The sequence below is a fragment of the Nylanderia fulva genome, unplaced genomic scaffold (assembly GCF_048542155.1).
Source record: "Nylanderia fulva isolate GAGA-0341 unplaced genomic scaffold, ASM4854215v1 Scaffold742, whole genome shotgun sequence".
NCBI classification, from domain to species: domain Eukaryota; kingdom Metazoa; phylum Arthropoda; class Insecta; order Hymenoptera; family Formicidae; genus Nylanderia; species Nylanderia fulva.
This window is the reverse complement of record NW_028190854.1, coordinates 12,660-38,708: the sequence shown is the minus strand read 5'-3', so window position 1 is coordinate 38,708 and position 26,049 is coordinate 12,660. Positions and strand designations below refer to the sequence as shown.

The 26,049-nt window shown below is 33.4% G+C and overlaps 5 protein-coding genes across 6 annotated transcripts; 2 read left to right on the top strand and 3 right to left on the bottom strand.

Annotated features, from left to right (window-relative positions):
• The first annotated feature begins 2,963 nt into the window (after positions 1 to 2,963).
• LOC146720217 (uncharacterized) lies at positions 2,964 to 4,716 on the top strand. Its single transcript, XM_085488922.1, has 5 exons — positions 2,964 to 3,032; positions 3,154 to 3,326; positions 3,506 to 3,638; positions 3,988 to 4,132; positions 4,271 to 4,716. The coding sequence occupies exons 3-5, from the start codon at positions 3,603 to 3,605 to the stop codon at positions 4,612 to 4,614; spliced, it is 525 nt and encodes a 174-aa protein (XP_085345048.1). The 5' UTR covers positions 2,964 to 3,032; positions 3,154 to 3,326; positions 3,506 to 3,602; the 3' UTR covers positions 4,615 to 4,716.
• Positions 4,717 to 8,910: 4,194 nt separating this feature from the next.
• LOC146720216 (dynein light chain roadblock-type 2-like) lies at positions 8,911 to 10,302 on the bottom strand. 2 transcript variants are annotated; one of them, XM_085488923.1, is made up of 4 exons: positions 10,037 to 10,302; positions 9,662 to 9,817; positions 9,199 to 9,533; positions 8,911 to 9,125 (listed from the first exon to the last, which is right to left on the bottom strand). In XM_085488923.1, the coding sequence occupies exons 3-4, from the start codon at positions 9,254 to 9,256 to the stop codon at positions 8,914 to 8,916; spliced, it is 270 nt and encodes an 89-aa protein (XP_085345049.1). In that variant the 5' UTR covers positions 9,257 to 9,533; positions 9,662 to 9,817; positions 10,037 to 10,302; the 3' UTR covers positions 8,911 to 8,913. The 2 variants fall into 2 exon arrangements, with proteins under 2 accessions (XP_085345049.1, XP_085345050.1); XM_085488924.1 differs by lacking the exon at positions 10,037 to 10,302 and having other exon boundaries at positions 9,662 to 9,996.
• A 444-nt stretch (positions 10,303 to 10,746) lies between these two features.
• Positions 10,747 to 11,673, top strand: LOC146720215 (uncharacterized). The gene is made up of 3 exons (XM_085488926.1): positions 10,747 to 10,762; positions 11,189 to 11,333; positions 11,474 to 11,673. Exons 1-3 carry the CDS (start codon positions 10,757 to 10,759, stop codon positions 11,671 to 11,673), a joined length of 351 nt encoding a protein of 116 aa, XP_085345052.1. The 5' UTR covers positions 10,747 to 10,756.
• An 11,214-nt stretch (positions 11,674 to 22,887) lies between these two features.
• On the bottom strand, positions 22,888 to 23,889 carry LOC146720214 (uncharacterized). The gene has a single exon (XM_085488925.1). It carries the CDS (start codon positions 23,887 to 23,889, stop codon positions 22,888 to 22,890), a length of 1,002 nt encoding a protein of 333 aa, XP_085345051.1.
• Positions 23,890 to 24,059: 170 nt separating this feature from the next.
• LOC114934260 (uncharacterized) lies at positions 24,060 to 25,781 on the bottom strand. Its single transcript, XM_029306930.2, has one exon. It carries the CDS (start codon positions 25,779 to 25,781, stop codon positions 24,060 to 24,062), a length of 1,722 nt encoding a protein of 573 aa, XP_029162763.2.
• Between the last annotated feature and the right edge of the window lie 268 nt (positions 25,782 to 26,049).

The following is a 26,049-nucleotide window of genomic DNA, read 5'->3' as shown; positions in this document are numbered from 1 at the left end:
GCGGATGTCGTGGAAACGGCCATTGTCCGAAGGAAAAAAGCTTTGCCGCGCGCATTTAATTCATTTTGCCGATTTCGTATTGTTCCGCGGCTCATTTTTCATCCGGCGCGCGAATCCATTCGCGGTTTCCTTTTCGTTTTTAGTAACCGAACTGCTGCAAACTCGTCCCGAATTACAAAAAGTCGTCCGCGCACTTCACCCACGAAAATGTTTCTCTCCTTGATGACCATATTTTCGGAATAAGTAATTACTACAGTCTTGGAATAATCATAATATCATAATCATATAATTTTGAAAGAAAACCAAAATGTCAAATTGTCCAGAGATGAAAGTAGGTATAAATAAAATTGATTGCAGATAATGTTGTCAGAGGAAAATATTTTAAAATGAAGATATATATATATATATATATATATATATATATATACACACAAAAAGACATTACAGATGTAAAAAAAAAGCGCTAAGTTATATCTTTCGTCAGCAAAATAGTTCTTTATAATAATAAAAAATATAATCTTCTCAAAAATTATGTTTATAGCCAAAATAATTCTTTGCAAAAATTAATCATTATCAAAAATATTTTCTCAAAATTATATTTTATTTTTGTTAATAATACTAGAAAAAAATTAAAATATTAGCATCAAAAAGTAGTGAAATCAAAAAATTGCGCTAAATATTATATTGATAATACCGAGAAAAAAGGTATAAATTATTGCATCAAAAAGTATCAAAGCCAAAAGTTGCACTAAGTAAGTGACAACATAATATAATGATATTTAGGATCAATTTCCTAAATGATAAAATGTATAATTATTTGCTTATTTTAAAAACGTTTATATATATACAATAACAAAATAAATTCAGTAATATATATATATATGATAATATAAAATATATATATTTATTCATCTTTATATTTAATAACATGAACTAATTATGTAATTCATTCAACTGAATGTATATACATTGTAAAGTTATTATATAATATTTATAAACAATATTTAGATAAATAAGACTATATATAAAAAAATAAATTATGTATCTCGAAATAATTATTTATTCAAATATATTTAAACGTATCTTCAAAAAAGGTTCATATAGGCACAAAAGAATAAATTTAGGAAATTAAAAAAATTTAAAAAGTTAATAAAAATTTTTAATTTAAATTAAAAATAAAGTAAAATAAAAGTACAAAAAATTGAATGTACAAAAAATACTTAGCGCTGTTTTTAAAAATTTGCGATGTAATTTCGACACACAATAAAATATGTAACAAAGAAATTCAATAAGACACATAAAAATATGTTTCAATAATACTGTTATATCCCTAAATGATAACCACTTAGGTTACATTTGTTATGACGGATGCCGATTGCGCCAAAAAACGCAAACACTGCAAGACACGCGCGAAAACCGAAATTGCTTAAAGTGCAAGCAAAGCAGAACTTTGAATTTACCCCTCGCTTGCACCTAGGTTCTTAACAAAAGGGCCCGTTGAGCTCGTGAAATTAGCACCCACCCCAAATGCGATTTTTTAAAAAATTCTGATAACATTCGTTTGTCCACGATTGTCCACATTTGTTCAACAACAAATTTTGTTTGTTTACCTTCCAAAACAAAGTTTATGGAAAAAAATTCATTACTAAGCATCCTCATGAAAAGATTTCTTTATTTTAAAGCACCAAACGCGCGCGCGATTGTCTACAATTTGTCCAACATTTGTCCAAAAAAAATTTTGTTCTTCACCTTCCAAAACAAAGTCATGACACGCTTCGCGCGCGCTTGTTGTTGCTAGAACTATAAAAACCGAGCAGGAGACACGCTCGGCAAGTCGCAATACAGTTGTCAATATAAAGGTAATCACGTTCGCGCGCGCACTTCGCAAAGTCATACATAATTGCTACCGCTCATAGACAGAAATATGTCAATGTCTATGCTACCGCTACACTAGTTTACGTAACATACAGGTGTAATATTGTGAAATAAAGATCAACGTCAAGTGTTACTTAAAAAAAAAAGCTCTTTAATAATGAAAATGTGAAGTGAATTTAATACAATAACCCCGATCCAAGCCCTGACGTCCCGGATTTATATCCTAATTTGGCCGCAACCCCTTATGCCCGACCCAGGCACACAACACCTCAAATTACCACATTATCCATCTTTTTATAATATAATTTTCTTTTAAATTTTTATTTTAAGAAATGATCTCTTAAAAAGTTACGCGACACTGTTATATAACGCAACCATTTTTTTAATGCTAATATCTTGTATTATTTCTTATTCTGTATATATACATTTTACAATAGCACATACACACACACACACACACACACACCCACACTTCAGTACACTTGTATAAAAATGCTTTTTTTTCGAAACAATGATTTTACACAATATATATCTGCTCTCTATGTAATTTTTCGCAAGGAACCATAAATAGTTCGATAAATTCTTAGATTTCAATCGACAATTTCACCAGCAACATCTAACATTCACATATTTTCCTGGTAATTTAGTTATTTTAAAACCCGGTGTGTAATTAATTGCTCATTTTTTATTTATTCAAATTGTTTATTCCTTTTTTTAAACCATCTCAGCTATTGTATTGAGTGTTGTTTTTGTCTATCATTCCGAATATTTATTGTATTATATTTATATGATAAGCTGAAAAAAATACGTCCCAAAAAAGAATCAAAACCGTTCTAAATAAAATAAAGAATAATAATACGCAGAGTATATTTGCATATATTGAAATTTCGACACACCGACTCTTATTATAGCTCATTTTCTTCAAGTTTTTATAAATTCTAGTTGTATATTGAACATTATCATAAAATCATGATGCAAGCAGCGCGATACGCTTTATTTACTAAAGCGAACAAAGAAAGTGTATCACTTATTGTCAACGAGTTTGCCAAAGAACTTAAATAGATTACTGGAAAATGTATGGATGTTGGTTGTGGACCTGGAGATATAAACGAAGGATATTCTTCTTACGGCTCTTAATCCAAAAGCAACAATGATCGGTAAGAAAAAATAATGAATCGTAAAAGATTTTGACAGCTCACGCACGCACAAAAACAACACATAATGTAAAGAAAATTAATATTAATTAATGTTAAAACTATATATGTATATTATATAAAGGCACAGATATTAATGCAAGTACGACCGAATACGCAAATAAAATGTACGGTGACAAGGAACGACTCAAATTCGAAGTGTTGGATATTCAAACAAAAAAATTTGCCGGAGAAATATATTTCGAAATTTGATCACATATTCTCATTTCACACTTTGCATTGGTGCCATGACATTCGGTAAGAAAATTTATTTAATAATGGTAAATTACAATATTATTTTTGTAAGAAAGAATTTTTGTAATACAACGATTTTACTAATATATACTTTTGCTTAACTGTGTTTCGAAAAAATAATTCTAATAAATTTATATATTTTTAAAATACAATCATTAACATTTATCTTCGTTATTCAACAGCCAAACGTTTGAAAATATGTATTGCATTCTTCGACCTGGCAAAACTATGCTGATATTATATATAGTTCGTCAAAACTTTTTTTAAGTTATAAATATTATGGCGCAAGATGAGCGATATGCATCGTATATGGGGGTGAATATTATTGCAAATTGAAATATAATATAAGATTATATTGTAGCATAATTTCTGTGTGATTGTGAAATTTTTATTTTAAAATCCTCCGAATGTATGCTTATATAGATTTGGCTAACATAAGATATGAGATTCAATTTTGTTTTATGTGTACTTGTATTATTCGACATTTCTATAGATAGCAAAATTTGTCATTTTAATCTCAAATTACGTCAAGATGATTAATTTGATGCTTGGGTTAATTTTAGATACATCTTTTTTGTATAACAAATATTTTATATGTATAATATAATATATATTGCACATTTAATTTTTTAACTGTATATATTGTCAATTACCTTTTATATAGGACAAAGCAAAGTATGTTGGGTCACTTCATTATTCACTCCAATCTCGTCAACAGATAAAAGAAATGCTTGAAGATATTGGATTTCAAGTTAATCATTGCAGTCATTGGATTATGACCTACAAGGATAATGCAGAAAAGTTTCTATGTAAGTCTTTTTCTTGATATATATACAAGCAAAAATTAAATTCTAGACTACGTGATTAACATAATGTTTTTATATTTTTCTCATTTATTTGATTTACAAATTCTAAATTAATCGTATATATTTTATTCAATTCGATAGCCGTGGTCACTTCACAATATACTTTTAAATTTTTGGACGACATGCCGAATAATCTAAGAGATGAATTCAAGAATGAATTAGCACGTAAATTTGCGGAAATAAGAGCTAAAGAATACGTAGATATTATTCAAGATAATTTGAAGATATATAATGTAGAGAAGAAGAAAAATAAAGATGATATGTCTGTTGGATATACTGCATTGATAATTTATGCACAAAAAGTTTCCATCCACACTGTCACGCTGGCGTCATCTCCAATTGATGCGAGACCATTTTTGGCAGCGTTGGTCAGCGGAGTACGTGCACGGCCTCAACCCCCGCACCAAATGGATATACTGCACTGATAATTTCTGCACAAAAAGTTTCATAATTGTATAAATAATCTTCATGATTAATACGACAAAAATGAGCAATTCTTTTTCTTTTTCACGTAGTCTTTCGTTATAAATCACTTGACAAATATTTACTTGTATTTCTTTTATGAACTAATAAAAAAATTAATATTTGCAAATTTACATTACAAAGTATACAATTGCTATTTGAGATATAGCTACAATATAATATATGTCATATTATTTTATTTAATTATATTATATTTAGTTTCATATTTATAAAAAAAAATTATAATTAACGGATACTGCATTTTATGCACATATTCATTGAAAAATATTTAATTTTATCATATTTTTAAATGACAAGAAATTGTAGATTAATTATTCCTGCTCAATTTCTGCCGCCAATCTGCTATCAGATTGTGTTTTAGACTAGGTTTCTACCGCCAATTTGCCATTAACTATATTGTACAGATTTTTTTGGTTTTTGCCGCTAATCTGCTGTCAGATTTTACTTTCTACTTATGGTAGCATAATGTCATCAATTGCAAATACAACAATTATTTTTAGAATAGGAATCTGCTGTAAAATCGTGATTATTGCCTAACATTTTGCTATCTAGGATATTGACTATATATTTTATACTCTAATAATTTATGTAAAGTTCTAATATTTTATGTTCTCGCATTTGCACGGTCGCCATTAAAACCGTTCGTATTCTTTTATTGAGATCCTTCACTTCAACTGGAAAACCCGTGCCTTTCATAACTTTATCGGAGGAAGCGTAACTGTTGATTAACGATAACGATTTTTGAAATCGCGAGTTGTTCAAACCAATTACGTTTCCCAACATTTGGGAAACTGAAATTATCACCTGTAAAAGAAGAGACAGAATCGATTATTGAGCATTATTTCATTAAAATCATGATTGAACAGTTTTTAAATATATCGTGGGATAAAACGAGAGAAAAATTAGTTATTATAGTCACTCCTTTAATATATATATATATATATATATATATATATATATATATATATTAAAGGAGTGACTATAATGACTAATTTTCTATAATGACTAATATTTTCTATAATGACTATAATGACTAATTTATATATTATATATATATATATATATATATTAAGATAAATTAAAAGTTAATATACAATAACATGTACAATAACAGTCACATTATAGTTATATTACAATAGTGCAACAAGTTATATTGCTGCTATAGCTTTTATATAACATTTAAGTTATCTTATATTCACATTATAAAACTGTAAAAATCCATGCGTATGAAATTACAATTTACATTTACATTACTTGTACCGTATATTATTTAAAAAAAGGTAAAAAAAGGCGACCAGTTAAGGGCACACCATTAACTAAAATTATCCATTGCAAACCCATGTACAATAGAATTGTATGAAAAATTATCGATTATAAACCAATGTACAATCGTAACAAAAGTAATGAAACAAAAAAAAATTGCGCCAAGTGAAAGTAGAAACTTGTACCAGTGGAAAATTAAAGTTGCAGACATATATAGAGTCGTATAATGAATCAATAAAAATTTAAATTTGCAAATGTAGAATTGTACCATAAAAAAACTTATCTTTTAAAAAAAAAGATAAACAAGATGCCAAGTCTATGCGCCATGTGAAAAAGTGTTAAACAAAAAAGTATTTTTAAGTAAAAAAATCTATCAATTGACAAAAATTTATGTTCTAAAATTAATATCTCTACAAAAAGTAATGTCCAATTGTTGCGCGAATAAATAAACATTTTTATAAAAAATTAAAATTAAAAACTTATGCAAATTTAAAATTAATATAAAATAAAAAGAAATAAAAAAATTTTAGTTAAAAAAACTGGGCGCGCTGCTAAATAATATTCTAATGATATTAAAATTAAATTGTTACTTTTAAACTCATTGCAGCGCGCCCAGTTTTTTTAACTAAAATTTTTTTATTTCTTTTTATTTTATATTAATTTTAAATTTGCATAAGTTTTTAAATTTTAATATTTTATAAAAATGTTTATTTATTCGCGCAATAATTGGACATTACTTTTTGTAGAGATATTAATTTTAGAACATAAATTTTTGTCAATTGATAGATTTTTTTACTTAAAAATACTTTTTTGTTTAACACTTTTTCACATGGCGCATGGACTTGGCATCTTGTTTATCTTTTTTTTAAAAGATAAGTTTTTTTATGGTACAATTCTACATTTGCAAATTTAAATTTTTATTGATTCATTATACGACTCTATATATGTCTGCAACTTTAATTTTCCACTGGTACAAGTTTCTACTTTCACTTGGCGCAATTTTTTTTTTATTTCATTACTTTTGTTACGATTGTACATGGGTTTATAATCGATAATTTTTCATACAATTCTATTGTACATGGGTTTGCAATGGATAATTTTGTTAATGGTGTGCCCTTAACTGGTCGCCTTTTTTTACCTTTTTTTAAAGGTGAGCTTTTAGAGATTATATCATTCATTTTTGTATATGATAAGCATCTTTAAATAAATAAGCAAATTCAATTTTTCTGGCATTTTCTTATTTTAGGTACATATATATCCAATAATTAATATACAAAATTAAATATTATTCATCACACAATTTGTATCAAAATAATATATTTTTAAAAATTTATTTTAAATTTATTTAATCATTTTTATCATTGTGATTGTAGTGGCAAGGATTTTATTGCTCAGTGTCATTGCAAGCATCTGGCCTGTATATACCATAATATATTGTGTAATACATTGGCTAAGTATGACAATATGGATTTTGATAGATTCCCATGGAATATTGGAATTTTGTCGGACTTGCAGTCATCCACCACATATGCAGCCTACAATTAAAGAACGCATTTATTCCATATTATTTGCTTCCGTTATTGGCATAGTGCACATTTTTATATATCTCAATGCTGTAGATAGCAAAACATTTGAAAACATCTATCTTTCTATGTTATCTGCTTTTTTGAAAATATTGCAGCAAATTTATTATGGCAATATGCTTGTTCCTCCTGCAGTTAAAGAGGCTTAGTACTTTAATATAATCTTTATTATTTGTATCATTTCCTTTTTCTTGGGAATTACAGCAATGCTTTTGTACTATATTGTCTTGCATCCCTCAAAAAGACAACATACTTCAAACGCACCAGTTCAAGCAATGTAACTTTGATATTTATTTACTTTAAAAAATGAGAGATAAACTATACAATATGCAATTAACCTTATCTTATGACTTTTATAAATCTTATGATAAAATCTAACTCTCTCTTAATCTTTATTATGAAAAGAATCTCAGTATTATATGAAATAATTTTATTGTATAGTTTAACTTTCAAAAATTTTGCAAAATAAAATAATTCATACATTGTATTTCTACCATATATATAAAAAAAAGATAGGTAAATATAAATAAATAAATATATATTTATGATATAAATAAATATATATTTATATATATATATATATATATATATATATATAAAATGTTGGATTTTTATTATATATATAATATATAATTTTATAAAAATTTTTTTTATATGCTATTGAATTTTAATACATACAATTTTGATTATATGTATTTATAATTGATTATACTTATAAGTATTTTTATATTATCTTAAAAAGACTGCATAGAATTATTTGTGCGACACTCTTATATGTATGTATAATTAATAGGACCAACTACACATTTATTTTTCCACTGATATAATTTTAAAAAATTTTTTTTATATGCTATTAAATTTTAATACATACAATTTTGATTATATGTATTTAATTGATTATACTTATAAGTATTTTTATATTATCTTAAAAAGACTGCATAGAATTATTTGTGCGACACCTCTTATATGTATGTATAATTAATAGGGACCAACTACACATTTTTTTTTCCACTGAATAAAAACAATCTCAATATTAAAATTAAATTATAAAAAAGATACTGTGATATTTTATTGATGAGAAATGTACATTTATAATTGTATTAAATACAAAAATAAACATGCCATGAATTACTATATATACATATTTTCATAATTATCAAACTTAAAAATATAATATTGTTACCAAAGAAGAAAGCACTATTTAAAAACTCTAAAAGTTCATAATTTGTTAAATTAGTAATTAAATACTGCATCTTGTATAATTTTTAAGCTTTATTCTTTTATTTTTCTTTATTTAATTGAATAGATATTAACATCCAATGTAGCATACAGATTAAATTAACAACCAAAAAAATAAATCTTAACTTTGAAATATATTTTTGTTTCTTTTAAATATCAATCAACTGGATTTTGTACTACTATTAATATGAATTCTTTATCTGGTGCCATCATAATTTTATGTTTTTTGCTACGTATGCGCAAGAAAGTTAAATCATTTGTTGGATTCAAGTCACGTACGACAGAACGAGCTTTATCTGACAATTGACTTATCAAACCTGCGTATTGAACTGTTGTCGTATTATCTAATGTTGACTTTATAGGAATACCTAAAACAAATATAATTTTATAAATTTTTGTTTACAACTACAAGTAAATCATGTCAATGATCTCATGTAATACCTTCTGCATTCACCACTATTGTTCCAACTACCCTTTTATGAGACTGAATTTGTTTCATAGTTTCTTCAACCTCTTATAAATTATTTCATCGAAATTTATTAATAAAATTTGTATTTTAAATATTCCAATAACGGAAGCAAATCATATGGAATAAATGCGTTCTTTAATTGTAGGCTGCATATGTGGTGGATGACTGTAAGTCCGACAAAATTCCTATATTCCATGGGAATCTATCAAAATCTATATTGTCATACTTAGCCAATGTATTACACAATATATTATGGTATATACAGGCCAGATGCTTGCAATGACACTGAGCAATAAGATCCTTGCCACTACAATCACAATGATAAAAATGATTAAATAAATTTAAAAATAAATTTTAAAAAATATATTATTTTGATACAAAGTGTGTGATGAATAATATTTAATTTTGTATATTAATTATTGGATATATATGTACCTGCAATAAGAAAATGCCAGAAAAATTGTAAAATAGTTCCTATAGCACTGATATTAGATTTATCTTGTTAAGCTAATCGAATGCTGCGATGATAACTAGCCATTGCCCAACCCATGCTCACAAGTGAGCTGATAAAGCTACCTGCTTGATGTACAACTGAAAAAAATATAGAAGCTAATTAAGAAAATTATTAAAAATATATGCATACTCATACATAGGCATTTATATAATTGAAATATTATTGAAATAATAGCAAAATATCTGATTTTGTATCACAGACTGTAAACTTGCACATAAATTATTATGACAATAATTTGCAAATAATAACATTAAAATTGAATGTAAAAATTGAAATTGAAATTGAAAATATCTAACCCCGCACGCTGTCAATATAGCGGAGGGCAACTATCGCCGTCTGTTGTAAAACGTGCGAGATGGACATTTCCAATACATGCATCTATTCATGTGTTGTGTACGTGTAATATATGTGTGCGCATGTGTTGTATACGTGTGAATACGTGTAGCACGATACTACTATGTTTGCGTGGTCGATGATGATAATAATGATGACGGGGACGTTTCTTAAAAGAAATTTTTCATATTTTGACTTTGCAATTATATATCTCTGCTTACAAATCACGTAGAGCAAAATAAAGACACTTTTATTATATAATTCAAACTCAATCTATCGATTAAGTCTAGTATAAACTCGATTGCTTCAGCCGTTATTGAGAATTCGAAATATTATAAAGACTCAAATGTCCGACTCGCGTTAAGATACACGGTGTCTCGGCTACGCCCTTAACTGGTCGCGAGACACTACCGTGTCTCTTGATAAATTTCTACAAGGGTTTAAAATATCAATCTTTTTAATATAAAATCGAGAAATCACGCGCGTTATGTGCGAGCGTTTGTGTTGTTTTAATATGTTTTAAATTATAATTAACATCTTGTTGTTTAACAGCCAAGCATGTGAGAATATTTATCGTATGCTTCAACCTGGTAAATCTATGCTTATATCAACCGTAACGCATTGCCCAGGCTTGTTTGAAGCTGTGGAGATTATGGCACAAGATGCGGCGATTTTCACCGTATATGGAGGTAAGTACAAAATATAATATAAGATTAGATTGCAGAATAATTTCCGCATGATTATGAAAGTTTAATTTTTATCATAGTTAAAATCCACTGAGTGCACACTCATAAATTAATTAATATATGATTATGATTAATATAATAACGATTAACATAATAATGATTAACATATATAAAATTTAGTTATTTTACATACTTACATACTTGTTTTACATACTTACATATATTATTCAACATTTATTTTGAATGCAACTTTCTGTTTTATTTGCGAGACTATATATCGATATCAAAATATACAGACTGCAGTATTTATGAAATTTTCTTTATTATATAAATATAAATAAATCTTTATATAAAAATAAAATATTATATGTGTATACACATTGCATATTGCATTTTTACTATAAATTATTATCAATTATCTTTATACAGGATAAACAGAAGTATGTTGGGTCACTTCATTATTCGATCCGACCTCACGAAGAGTTAAAGGAAATACTTGAAGATATCGGATTTCAAGTTCTCTATAGCAGTCATCAAGAGATGGACAACTGTAGGAATACAGAAAAGTTTCTATGTAAGTATATTTTCTTGAATATGTGCATGCAAAAATTAAATTCTAGATTAATTGATTAATTAGCATATTTTTCAATATTATTATTTTTTCTCATTTACTTGAATTATAATTTAAGTTAATTATATTTTTTATTTCGATAGCCATGGTTACTTCACAGCATACTTATGAATTTTTGAACAAAATGCCGCATAATATAAGAGAGGAATTTAAGAATGAGTTAAGACATAGATTTACGGAAAGAAAAATCAAAGACTATAAAAAAAGTCAAGGTAATTTTAAGTTATATAATGAAAAGAAAGAGGCGGATATTCCTGCTCTATATTCTGTACTGATAGTTTAATGCACGAAAGAATGTTTCCATAGTGGTATAGATGTATGTTTCATAGTTGTATATATAACTCTTTTCTATTGTTTTCTCCTTTTACTCCTTTAATTCTTATTAAACGATTAATAATGTAAAAAAGTAATATTAAAATTGATATTAACACCAAATGCAAAGTACATTAACTACATATATTTTGTATTTTTATACACACATATATATATATATATATATATATATATATATGATACAAAATATATATAATAGTGATAGGATATAAGATACACTTAAAATGTATTTCGGTATAGGCACAGACATTCAAATACTTTAAAAGTATATCAAAGATACATATAAAATACTTTGTAAATTATATTATAGTCATAATAACAAATGGTAATATGTACAAATTATATTAAATAAATCTTGTATTTAATTCATATTTTACAACTTTTTATTGTCTTAACATATCATGAATAGTCTTAAAGTTATAGGTCCCTTAAACTATTTCTGCGTGATACTAAAATTTTAATCACAAGATAATATAAATACAAATAATATAAATATAAATAACTATGTGGTTTTTTCAAAGTTTCGACCTACCCACGCACTTACACATTTATTGACCAATTTGTACGAAATATGTACTAAAATTTTGCAAATTTATTGGAGATGGCTACTAGGTGGTTTTTTTTCAAGTTTTACACTCCCACTCGTCCAGCACGCACCCATCGGTGGTCAGAGTCACCATCGGATGTCTCCTTCAAAATCTAATCACTTTTATCTGAAACTTTTATAACTATATAATTATTATATATTCAATGAAATATTCTTAATGTAAATCATATATTAAATATTGGAAGGCGTATACTTGTACTTGAACAAAATGCCATTGTTCGCAACGACTGCAAAATTCGAAAACGAGGCATTAAGAAATTTCCAAAAATACATGTGAACGTTTCGTTAATCTCTTTCGCGTGCACTAATCCCTATACCTATAGATCTATAGACCTATACCTATAGACCTCGCAACCTAATTAAGTGATATAAAAAGGACCCATCAGAAAACACTCGGAGGTTTAATTGAGAAACCGACAGTAAACGTAACCAAACGTGTGATCGTATCCACGTAATAGTCATAAGTGTAACTTATCTCGAAAAAGCCAAGTGTAGCTACAATTGTACATCAGCGAAGCATCGAAGACATTTGTAAGAAACTCTTTCTGAGGAGAAGTTTTATATAAAATACATTACTCAAACTAAACGAGTGTTAATTTTTTGAACGAATCCTGGACTTCTCAGTCTCTATTCGCACCCTTATAGAAATTTATCACTATATAGTAACGTTAATTTATCACTTATTTCGGGTACTTAAATTACTGTATATCAGTATTTTAAGTACTCGAAATAAGTGATTAATTGGCGTTACTATAGTGATAAATTTCTATAAGTGCAACATCCCGTAACAACTTCCGTGTCTCACGAAGACACAACACCATATTTAATTTTGCCGCAAATTTATCTGAGGTATCTCGTAACAACTCTTTCCATTAATTATTAAGAATAAGCTTATATGTGTAACACAATTGAAGTAAAATAATAGGTTCTTATCAAGCAAAAATTAATAAGAATTTATATTTTTAAAGATAAAAGATTCATAGAGCAATACCGTATATTAAAAAGATTTCGGAACAAGTTAGCATTTCATTTAGAGATACGGAAATTCACACACAGGATTCAGATGCATGAATAAGTTAAATAAAATCATTAAACTTAGCAAACTTGATTTCGACGTAACTAGCAATTTTATTCAATACTTTCACTTGTGAAAGTATTGAATAAAATTGCTCGTTACGTCGAAATCAAGTTTGCCAAGTTTATTTCACCACTAGCTTTAATATTAATTTTGATTGATCTTAAAATCATTAAAGTAAACAAAGTTATCACACCAGCACTTTCGAATAATAACGTAGTATATAACATAGCATGTAAAAATTGTGATGCATTATACGTGGGTCAGACGAACAGGTAGTTAAATACGAGAATCAGGAAACATTTAGCGAATATGAAATTACAAATCTCGAAACAATCTGTAGTTTCTAGGCATATTACTGAATTTCAATACAACATAGATTAGGATAATATTAAAATATTGGATCGGGAAAAAAATTTCCATAAAAGATTAATATCGGGAACCATTTTTATTAAACAACAACATAACGGTTTAAATTCAGTAGAAGAAAACAAATCGTTAAATAGTGCCTATGATCCGTTATTGGACGTAATAAAAAAAGGAATACAATATGTGCGAGCCAAAGGATGTGTGTGTGCCTTCAACTTGGGCTTGTTGCCTCGCGCGTATGTGGACGCGTATTCTTCGTCGCTTGTGCTGACGCCTCGTTACCTTATATTCGTGTAAATATAAGGTATTCCTTGATCATGGTGACTCAATGAAGGAATTGTTGATACTCGTTGTGTAACCAAATGTTTATTGTAGTAAGCGGACTGTATAATAAGAAAACTGCGTGTCGCCGCGTGGACGACAGCCGGAGAACGTACAGGAAAAGGCGAACAACAACGGAAGGACGCACGAGAGAGAGGCGTGGTATAGGCGATCGCAGCGCCCTGCGCGCAGCAGTCGGTATTGCTCGCAGTGCTGTTAGACGGGCCCACTTTTCTCGCGCATGCGCGGCGAACGTAGTATCAGTGAAGTAACTCCATATGTAAAGAGGTGTACCGTTAATCACCCGTATAACGTTCTAAGTTTATAATTTTATAATTTTGTAAATTTTTATAAATAAAAGATAAACAAGACGGAGGGATATAAAAATAACTTTAAACAAGATATATAACAAACTAAAAAATTTTATTTGGCAGGAAAATTATGGAATACCAACATTTGTTGCAAGGGTAAGGGAAACTGACAAAAACCTTACCAGTATTCAAAAAACAAAGGTACATTTATTAAAATACAAAGTAAAATTATTTTATAAATATGAAAATTAAATTTTTATATTAATATTTAAATTTAAAAGAAAATAAATATTGCGTCGTAGATAATAAACAATAAAAAATAAAAGTTGTAATCCTCCGTTGTACGTTGAGCCAAAACTTTCGCGCCCATATCACTCCTCTGCAGACAGTCGTCTAGATACGTGCCTGTTAATACTAGCCTAGCAGACGACATGGCCGCGCATGCGCGAGAAAAGCGGGCCCGTCTAACAACACTGATTGCTCGTGCGATAATTTATAGAGGCGATGACATTAAATCTAATTGGACACGAGTAGCGTGTACATACTGCCCCCCTTGAAAGGGTGACCTTTCAACGTAGGAAAATAATACAAGTTAAGACACTTGTTATACTTATAACTAATTGAATAATCTAAATAGGATAATTATAAATGAACATATTATAATGGTAAGTTTTAAATGTTAGGATATAAACAAATAATTATAAACTTGTTTGTAGATATAAAAAAAATATAATAATAATGAGAAAAATAAGAATAATTGACAGTCATGACATGAGGCTCATTATCGAAAGGAGTAAACATAAACGTGTGATAGGGCGCTTATAAGAACCCTTTAGTTGTCTTGATGGTAGCCGTGCGAACGATTCCATCGTGTCCCGGATGGATCTCTGATATTCTTCCTAGGGGCCAAGATAAAGGTGGCATGTTGTCCTCCTTTAGAATTACCATTTGCCCTTTATATATTGATGAATCAATAGATTGCCATTTATTGCGTTGCTGGAGATGATGAAGGTATTCCTTCGTCCAACGGTCGCCAGAAATGTTTGCCTCAATTGCTCCAGATGCTGCCAGCGTGATAACGATTAATTGCAAGATTCTCCAATGATGGTTCGGGATAAGACGTTAGAGGTCCCCCTATTAAAAAGTGTCCTGCTGTTAAAGGTGCAAGGTCATCAGGATCAGAAGACATAGGCGTGAGTGGTCTAGAATTAAGGATTGCTTCGACTTGAATAAGCAACGTTTGTAGCTCCTCATATCTTAGGTGAGCGTCTTTGGTTATTCGAGATATATGCACTTTAGCCATTTTGACTGCAGCTTCCCAAAGCCCTCCATGGTGAGGTGCTCTGGGTGGGATAAAGTGCCATTGTACATTTTTAATTCGCTCATGTATCCAGCGATTTCATGTTGGAATTTTTGATTCTTGAATAATACAACTAACTCGTTCAATTCACGTTCTGCACCTACAAAGTTTTAGGCCATTGTCGGAGTATATGTTGGCTGATATCCTCGCCTGGAGATAAATCGCTTGAAAACATTTAAAAATGCTTCTGAAGTCATATCCGTGGCTAACTCAATGTGGACGGCCTGCGTTGCAAAACAGACAAATATTGTCATATAGCACTTTATTAACTTGGTATTTTTTCTCAATCCTTGCTTGTAGTAGTATGGACCGGCGTAGTCTACTCCGCAATTTTCGAAGACCCTTGAAGGGCACTGTAATTCGTGGCTTGGGCAGATTACCCATGATTGTTGATGCCTGGTTTCGTGCACTGCGAAAAACAAATGGTACATTTTCGAGTGATCTGACGAACAATATCTCGCGCTGATACGAGCCAATAGTTCTGTCGAACGGCAGCGAGTGTAGCTTGAGGTCCAGCATGTAAGTGTTTTTCATGTTCGTGCATTATGATAAGTGTGATAATGAATGTCGTCCAGGCAATAATATGGGATGCTTTGCTGAGCGCGGCAACGATGAAGATTGTAGACGGCCCCGACTCTCAAGATTCCAGTTTCATCGATGAATGGGCTTAACCTTGATGCAGGACTGTTTGGAGATATGATGCCTTGATTAGATAATGAATGCAACTCCTTTGAAAAACAATCTTTCTGTACAAGTTTTACCAATATCTGAATGGCGTGATTTATTTCGTCAGTGGTTATAGGTTGAATTATTCGTGCAGGCGTAATAGATTCTTGAGATCTTCTAATAGATCCTCCAATATTTCTTGCGTTTTTGAAGAATCGAAAGATATACGCAACGATTCGAATCAATCTTGTAAATCTTGAGTATCGATTGAAGATGTTAAAATCTTGATTATTAGTTGCTAGCGTGGTGATGCATTTAGACTCCTTTCTGGTGCGTCTTGATTAGAGGTGACAAGTAGACCTTGAGGCCATTTTTTCTTATCAAGCGTTAGCCACGGAGTACCTGTCCACCAAATTTGTAGATGAGATAAAGATGCTGGCATGATGCCTCTTGACAATGGGTCTGCGGGATTGTCCTCACTTCGTATGTGTTTCCAGTTTTGTATTGCGGTCAATTGTTGTATCTCTCCAACGCGATTGGCTACGAAGGGTGTCCAGGTACGGTTGCATGATTGCAACCAGGCTAGGACAATGGTCGAGTCAGTCCATAAGTAAATAGAATCTATTTTGCATGATAGACAATTTGAAATTTTGTTGACGAGCTGTGCTAGCAATAGTGCGCCGCATAATTCGAGGCGCGGAATCGAGAGAGTCTTCAAAGGAGCTACTCGATTCTTGGAGCAAAGTAGACGAACTGAATGACTTCCATCGGGCGATGTGGCACGTAAATAAATGCATGCTCCATATCCAGATTCACTGGCGTCGGAAAATCCGTGAATTTCCAGTCGTGTGTGTTGCTTAAACGGAATAACCCTGCGAGGTACGTTGATTTGCCTTAGTGTAGCAATTCTGCTTCATAACGTTTCCATTTAGTGTGTAATTCTAAAGGGATTGATTCGTCCCAATCCAGTCCAAGACGCCAAAGATCTTGCATTATAATTTTGGCTGTTAGTGTGACAGGACCGAGTAGACCGAGTGGATCAAATATTAATGAGATCCTTGACAATATACTTCGTTTTGTGATTGTTTTAAGTGGTTCGAAAGGCGTGACGCTGGAAATTGGAATTGATCCATGTTACAATTCCATATAATGTCTAATGTGCGTGTTTCACATTGTTTGTCAGCTGACGACATAAATTCCTTGTGATTTGAATTATATGGCTGGCCTTGCAGAGAGGGAACATTCGATGCCCATTTTGCTAATTCAAATTTGGCTCCTTGCAATAATTGAATAGTTTCCTTCTTAATAGTGTATATCTCTTGAATGGTGTTTGCACCAGTGACTAGGTCATCCACATAAAAGTCGTTTAATACTACTTTGGACGCAATTGGAAACTTGGTTGAATTTTCTTCGGCTTGTTTTCGCAAGGCTGCAATAGCCAAGAATGATGCTGAGGAAGTCCCATATGTAAGTGTAAGAAGTTCGTATGTTTTAATTGATTCATTTGGCGAATCGCGCCAGAGGATGCGCTGAAGACATGTTTGTGTAGGGTCTACTAGTACCTGCCTGTACATTTTAGTAATGTCGGCGGTTAGAGCGTACGTGAAGGTTCGAAATCTTGACAAAATGGAGAAAAGATCGTCCTGCAGTGTCGGGCCAACCATTAGCACGTCGTTAAGAGAAGTACCATTTGATGTTTTGCACGATCCATCGAAAACCACTCTCAGTTTGGTAGTACTACTTGTTTCCTTGTATATCGCATGATGCGGTAGATAGTAAGCTGGAATGTTTGTGTTGGAAATATTGAACTCCACATCACTGGGCACCTCATACATGTGACCCAGCTCCTTGTATTCACGAATGAATTTTTATATTCAGCGTACATTTGCGGCTGCTTCAAGAGACGTTTTTCTAAAGATTTGAAGCGTTTCAGAGCGATATCCCTTGAATCTCCAATGGCAATCAATTTATCCGCTTTTATTGGGAGCTGAACTATGAATCGTCCTTCATCATTTCGTCTGGTGCTGTTTTGAAAAATAGATTGACATTTGCTTTCCTCCAGCGAAGGACTAGGGATGATATGTTATGCTCTACTTCCCAGAATCGATTAAGCGTCCGATTTAAGTCATCCGTTACTGCTAAATGACAACTAGTTGTGATAGAGTTTACATTATTACCTATAATATGACCAGAAATTATCCAACCAAAATGAGTCTTTTTAGGTTGCTGTTTTTGAATGCTTGATCTGGCCAGCACAAATGAGCCTCCAAAATAATTCGGCGCCAATTAACATATCGATATTAGACGGAATGTTAAAGTTTGGATCAGCCAATTTAATGTGCTTGGGAATCATTAGCTTTGATTTAGTTATGAAATTTTGAGGTAATGGCTGAGTAATTTTTGGTAGTACAATACAATCTATGACCTCACTAAATTGTTTAGACGAGATTTAATACGCAAGCTAATCGATCTTTTAGCATGAAAGCCTTTTTGCATGACTCCTATAATAGAGGTTTCTACTGTTTGTTCCTTAAGATGTAGTTGATTGGCTAATTCTTCAGTAATGAAGTTCATTTGTGAACCACTGTCGAGTAGCACGCGACATGAAATTGGCTGTTCCTTAGAATCATATACATATACAATAGCAGTAGACAATAAAATATTCACAGAATGATGAGTTGATAAACATTGTGTAACGATAGCTTGTGGTGCTTCATTTGACTCTGCGAGCGATTCCTTAAACTTCAGACCCTTGTCATTGTTGTTGGAAGTTGATAAGTGTAATAAAGTGTTATGCCTTTTATTGCATTTGCGACAAGATCCTGATTTACATGCACTGGCTTGATGATCTGTTGATCTCAAACAATTCGTACAAATATGAGCTCTTTTAACTATCTGTATTCGTTTGTCTATCGGAAGTTTAAGGAATGCTTCACAATGGTATATTGAATGATTCTCCTTGCATTGAGGGCAAGATACGTTAGTCGTAACATTTAATACTGATTGATTTTTGTGCTTACTGCTATGCCTTTGAGAATTTATTGTTTTGTTGATTATTATGCAACTTACTAGAAAACGATTCTAGCACTTGACAACGTTTTGAAAGGAAGTCTGTGAGAGACTTCAATTTTGGCATGTCTCCTTGGACAATGCTTGTTTCCCATGCCTTATTGGTTGCGGGATCAAGTTTTGATGTAATTACGTGATAATCAAGTCGTCCCATGTGTCCGTGGGCCTTTTCAGAGCCTTAAGAGACCTCAGATGCTTCAGAATGGTATCCAATAATTCGCGCAATGCGACGTGATTTTCCTTGATAAGCGATGGTGCTTCGAACATCCCCTTGATGTGTTTATTTATGATCCATCTTTTGTTGTCGAAACGATCCTTTATTGTCGCCCACGCCTCTTGATAATTGTCTGTTGTAATTTCTATAGAGCTTATCACTTCCGCTGCGGTGCTCCTTAAAGATGAGCGTAAATAGTGGAACTTTTCTATATCATCGAGAATGTCATTTGTGTGAATAAGCTTTTCAAATGTGTCTTGATACGAGTACCAGTCTTCGTAAGAGCCTGAAAAAACTGGAAGTTCTATTTTAGGTAATTTGACGCGAGATTGTCTTGCGATGTTCCCTACATTATTAAGCTCGTTAGATATTGAAGCTGTAGCCTCACGCCGATCGAAATGTTCTAATACAGTGTCGTAACGCGATACCAAATGAAAATAAGGATTTTCAAAGCTATCCCTTTGTTGGATTTGTCGTGCCAGTAGGGCATCTTTGTCTGTATTCGCGGGATCCTCCTTTTCAATTGTTTCTATGTGCGATTGAACGGCTTCAAATTGATCCCACAAATCTGATAGCTTAACCTTACGTTCGGTAATGTCGTGTCGTAATCCTTGATTAGGATCATAACCTTCTATGAAAGTTTTTAGCCGTGTCGCCGATGCTCTTATGTGAGCTCTTTTATTTTTTGCTTCTGATAGCGTGAGATTAGACATATTTGTTGACTTGTTATGCTGGGAACGAATAGCTTGAGCGAGTGTAAAAATGCGTCGCGAACAAGACAATATGGCGTGCCAACGATAAAAGGGTTAAATAAAATGAGTTGCTTACCTCGATTAAAAGAGAACCGTAAAGTCTTACCTCATTAAGATTACTTATTGAACGTAATCAATTAATACGTATAATTGTGAATACGCTTATATCCGGCTCGAAGGACCAATGTGCGAGCCAAAGGATGTGTGTGTGCCTTCAACTTGGGCTTGTTGCCTCGCGCGTATGTGGACGCGTATTCTTCGTCGCTTGTGCTGACGCCTCGTTACCTTATATTCGTGTAAATATAAGGTATTCCTTGATCATGGTGACTCAATGAAGGAATTGTTGATACTCGTTGTGTAACCAAATGTTTATTGTAGTAAGCGGACTGTATAATAAGAAAACTGCGTGTCGCCGCGTGGACGACAGCCGGAGAACGTACAGGAAAAGGCGAACAACAACCGGAAGACGCACGAGAGAGAGGCGTGGTATAGGCGATCGCAGCGCCCTGCGCGCAGCAGTCGGTATTGCTCGTGCGATAATTTATAGAGGCGATGACATTAAATCTAATTGGACACGAGTAGCGTGTACACAATATAATTTGACTGCCTTTTTTATTGACTCATATATTCATATAAATATTAGAACAGAAGATTATTACCGATGTAAGTTGATTGTTTTACAACACGACAATACCATTATATTAGGGACGAATATTTGGTGGAAAATCATGGTAAATATTCAGTAAAAGAAGGTTTTAGTAATAAAGTGACTTATCCAGGAGATAATATTTGTTGTATTACAAATTGCAACAATTACGAGATTCGATTGTAGATTAGAAATAAGCTTTAACAAGAAATGTTAAAATATACGAAATGACAGAGAAAAGTTTGCTTTGAGTATGTATCACAAATTAAGTTTCAAATCTTTTTTTTTATTATCTGAACATGTAACGAAGATGTGTGTACGCATACTAAAGTACACATATTAAAGACTGTGATGCCTGATAATTGGAGTACATTTTCTATATTTAATTTTTAAAACTTTTATTTCAGTCTTTATTTTAAATGTTTTTAATGTGTATAAACAATAGATTTAGAAAATGCAATTACATTAATGTATAAACTATTTCATTATGTCGATTATATAATAAATAAAGATAAACATTTCTCTTTCGAGTGTTTCGAAATTTTGATTGAAATAAGGAGTCAAAGATACAATTATGAAACAATCTTTTGGGTCTTAGCATGTAATGAAAGAGATTTCTCTCTTATCATGTAGCTTATAATTGTTATCTAATCCTACAAGTCGCTTGCTGGATCAGTTTTTAAATTTCAATTAATCTCATGTTTCCAAATCGAATATTTAAGACATTTATTTCCTATATATCATGACCTGATACAATTATGAAACAATCTTTTGTGTTTAAGCATGTAATAAAAAAGATTTCTTTTTTTCTTATCATGTAGCTTATAATTTTTATCTAATCTTACAAGTCATTTGCTGGTTTTTAAATTTCAATTAATTTCATATTTCCAATTCGAATATTTAAGACATTCGCGACTAGATAATCAATTTATAACAAGTCACGTTTTTTTCATAGAAAAATATGATAATGTAGATTTTATTATTAATTTTTTAATCGGAACTTTTTATGTTTGCAGATACAGTAGTTTATCAATTATATTTTTGATAAAACAAAATTTATCATAACTTATTAATATGCAATCTTATATTTCTTCTTCTTTTTTAATTACAAAATAGTATATTATTATAGCAATTCTAATAGAATTTAAATAGGACTAATATATAGTAACAAATAGAATTTAATAAAACATTTAAATTTATTATAAAATAATTGTTTTGTTTCTCGTTGGTAAAACCTTGTATAGAAGGTTCGCACACCAAGGCGGTAGTTTTTTGTTAATGGTCACTCGCGGATTCGTTTTAATATACTTTTATTCAAATCACAAATTATAATAAGAGTGTTAGAAACGAGGCGGACGATATTTCAACAAAAGGTGTATCGATCTATCTCGTCTCGTGGCTGGACGCTCAATAATGATCCGAGACACGTAGCCAAGGCGCGAAGCGAGAATTTTGGGGATTTGCGCAGGCGATTCGCGTCGAGCAAAGGAAAAGACAGGCGAGTAACACGTGGATCACATGTGTTTTTGACGTGTTGTCCCGCGTTGGCGCGAATAATTACTGAGATGTCGAACGATAATATAAATGGAGAATTGAACGACCTATACTTTAGGATTAGGCTTATTCCTGAACATACCGCCCGCCTCGAATGTAGGCATTTGAAAAAGTACAAATGGTTTAACAATAAGAAAAGACATAATGGAATAAACGCTGTACAAAGAATATCAGTATCTCGTAGATACTTCAATAACAAAGAACGGGGTGTTAGCGCATATTAAGACGAGATTCCGCCCGCCATAACGGAATCTTTTACTTCTTCGGTATTAATCGCAACAGGCAAGAAGCATAGTTTCACGATCGGTCGTTTATATTCAGAACGGGAGGTTTTGACCGTGACAACGCGCGTCAGGCCATCTTCTCCTGGATGACAGGCGACAATTCGTCCAAGGTCCCAATGGCTGGGCGGAGCCAAGGGATTACGCACTAGGACTATTTGGCCAACTTTGGCAAGTCGCTGGATAACGCGCCATTTTGGGCGTTGTTGAAGAGAATGCAAGTAATCGCTTGACCAGGACCGCCAAAACTCTTCCGTCAGACGTTGAATCATTTGCCAACGCGACAATCGATTCTCGTTAAATTCAAGCACGCTTGGTTCGGCGGGAGCGAGAAGAGAGGTACCGATCAAGAAATGACCAGGCGTTAACGCGTGATAATCGTCAGGATTATCGGAGACGGGAGCGATCGGACGAGAGTTTAAGCAAGCTTCAATGCGACAAAGAAACGTGGTCATTTCTTCAAAAGTTAATGTATGGAGGCCGATGCAACGCTTTATGTGGTATTTGACGCTCTTGACACCGGCTTCCCACAGTCCGCCGAAATGTGGTGCGGCCGGGGGTAGGAACTGCCACGCGGTTCCATCGCTAGCGAGACGATTACGAAAGCTTGGATCGCGAATTGCTTTCGCGTGAGCTTCGGATAATTCTCGATTAGCGCCATGAAATGTTGTACCGTTGTCTGAGTACATGGACTGCGGTAGTCCTCGGCGGGAGACAAATCGCTGGTACGCTGCAATAAAGGTCGGCGAGCTGTAATCGGAAACAAGTTCTAAATGCATAGCCTTGGTCGTTAAACATATGAACAGCGCAATGTAAGCCTTTTGCGATTTGTGTCCTCGGCCGGGCGCGGTTCGGACAGTGATTGGTCCAGCGTAATCAACGCCAGTATGTATAAATGCGCGAGCGGCACGGTTAACTCTTGCCTCCGGTAGATCGCCCATGAGTTCGACAGGTTTTTTAGCGCGCTCACGAGTGCATTGTACGCACTGATACAGAACAGCACGAACGGTAGCGCGAGATCGGAGGATCCAAAATTCATTACGTAATGAAGCGAGTGTTAATTGGGGACCAGCATGTAACGTTCTGAGATGATGATGCTGAATAATAAGAACTAGCAATGGATGTGCTCGTAATACGAGCGGATTCTTCGTCGTTTCTGAAAGGCAAGCATGACGGAGCCGTCCTCTGATGCGAAGAAGTCCGTCAGCGTCCAAATAAGGATTGAGTGTGGATAAGGAACTAGTTTTTTGTAACGGAAGTTGCCGTTGTAAAGTCGAGATTTCAACGGAAAACATCTCGGATTGCATAACTCGGAGCCAGTAATGTTTGGCTTTCTGGATCTCTTCGGGATGGAGGATGGCTTGTGAAGAGTATGAGATCCGTGCGTCGTCCAACGCGGAATACTGAGCGTCTCGAGATGCGGTAATTGGTGATGATAAGTTGCCCAGTGGTCAAAATGTTCACCCGGAATGTCGTCGTCCCACTGACATTGGATTGACCACAATCGTTGCATAAAGATCTTTGCACCGATGATGACGGGAGCGGCCCATCCCATCGGATCGAAAAACCCAGCGATTGTCGAGAGAATAGCTCTTTTCGTTTTTCCCGGCGAAGACGGGAGAGATACGCGAAGTTGAAACGCATCGAGCTTTGGATTCCAACTAACTCCTAACACTTTAAGGTGTTCATCGTCTTGGAGGACTTTGTGAGTGGCTAGTCCATGATCGGCAGGATCGAGGTCTGACAAAAGATCTGGAGAATTACTTGCCCACTTTCGTAGGCGAAAGCCTCCTTTAGCGAGAAGCGCGATTAATTGGTCTCGTGTTTGCCGTGCAAGGATATGATCGTCGGCTCCGAACGCGCAATCATCAACGTATGTTTGATGACGTAGAACAGGGACGGCCAACGGAAATTGAGCACCGTCATCTTCAGCGAGTTGGTCTAGCACTCGAAGAGCGAGATACGGAGCGGCGGCAGTGCCGTACGTCACGGTAAGAAGACGGTAGTCGCGAACAGGTTCGCTGGGAGAAGAGCGCCATAGAATGCGCTGGTAATCAGTATCGCGGAAGTCAACTAAAATTTGACGATACATTTTAGCGATATCGGCGGTAAATACGTAACGATATTGGCGCCACTGCATTATGACAGCGGCCAAATCCTTTTGAAGTTTAGGTCCGATAAACATATTGTCGTTTAACGAGGTTCCGTTAGTGGTACGGCAGGATGCATTAAAAACAACCCGCAGTCGAGTAGTTGCACTACTGTCACGTAAGACAGCATGATGCGGTATGTAATAACTTTGATCCGGTTGTACAATTTCTGTCGGTAGAATTTTGATCATATGACCAAGGTTTTTGTATTCCGTGAGAAAGTCGTGGTATTCTGAAGCGATAGATGGATTGCGTTTGAAACGTCGCTCTAAGCGATAGAGGCTCGATTCGGCAATGAAGCGAGATTCTCCTAACGAGAGTGGTGGTCCGGTTTTAAACGGTAATCTAACAATATAGCGTCCTTGAGGAGTGCGGGAATGGGTAGCGAGAAAGTGCTCTTCACACTTGCGCTCGTCAGGGCTATGGTGTTGGGTCTGAGGGACCTCTTCAGTCTCCCAGAAATGACGAAGGTCGAAATCTAACGCTTCAAGGACGACTCCGTGATGCGCGGTCTCAAAAATCGAAAGATTGGTCGGGGACGAAGCGATTGGCCCGGACAAAATCCAACCGAGAGTAGTATTTTGCGCGGTGGGCTCCGTTTCGGAACCTTGTCGAACACCATCAAGTACGAGCATGCCGTATAAATCCGCTCCGATTATCATATCAATCGGGTCGGTACTCATGGGGTCACTATCCGCTAATTGGAGTCCGTCGACATGGTTCCACGTACCCGTCGTGCTTATTCGATTCGGTACATATTTTTTCAACGATCGAAGAATGAGTGCGGTCGTTGAATAAGCGGGTTCGTCGCGATTCGCCGGCGTAATTGTAAGATGAGCGGCGTGACGGACAACAGATTGCATCTCGCTGATGCCGGTGACGAAAATCGAACGATTTATTTAGAGAGTCGTAAACGTTGCGCGAGCGATTCGGTAATAAACGTCGAAACGG

Excerpts from the sequence above, each read along its gene's own strand:
- LOC146720215 (XM_085488926.1), top strand. Across the intron at positions 11,334-11,473 it reads GAATACAGAAAAGTTTCTAT|CCATGGTTACTTCACAGCAT; the intron begins GTAAGTATATTT and ends TTATTTCGATAG.
- LOC114934260 (XM_029306930.2), bottom strand. The coding sequence starts at position 25,781 with ATGAGTACCGACCCGATTGATATGATAATCGGAGCGGATTTATACGGC.
- LOC146720214 (XM_085488925.1), bottom strand. The coding sequence starts at position 23,889 with ATGGGCGATCTACCGGAGGCAAGAGTTAACCGTGCCGCTCGCGCATTT.
- LOC146720216 (XM_085488923.1), bottom strand. The coding sequence starts at position 9,256 with ATGAAACAAATTCAGTCTCATAAAAGGGTAGTTGGAACAATAGTGGTG. Across the intron at positions 9,126-9,198 it reads AATAGTGGTGAATGCAGAAG|GTATTCCTATAAAGTCAACA; the intron begins GTATTACATGAG and ends TATTTGTTTTAG.
- LOC146720217 (XM_085488922.1), top strand. The coding sequence starts at position 3,603 with ATGGCGCAAGATGAGCGATATGCATCGTATATGGGG. Across the intron at positions 3,639-3,987 it reads GATATGCATCGTATATGGGG|GACAAAGCAAAGTATGTTGG; the intron begins GTGAATATTATT and ends CCTTTTATATAG. Across the intron at positions 4,133-4,270 it reads TAATGCAGAAAAGTTTCTAT|CCGTGGTCACTTCACAATAT; the intron begins GTAAGTCTTTTT and ends TCAATTCGATAG.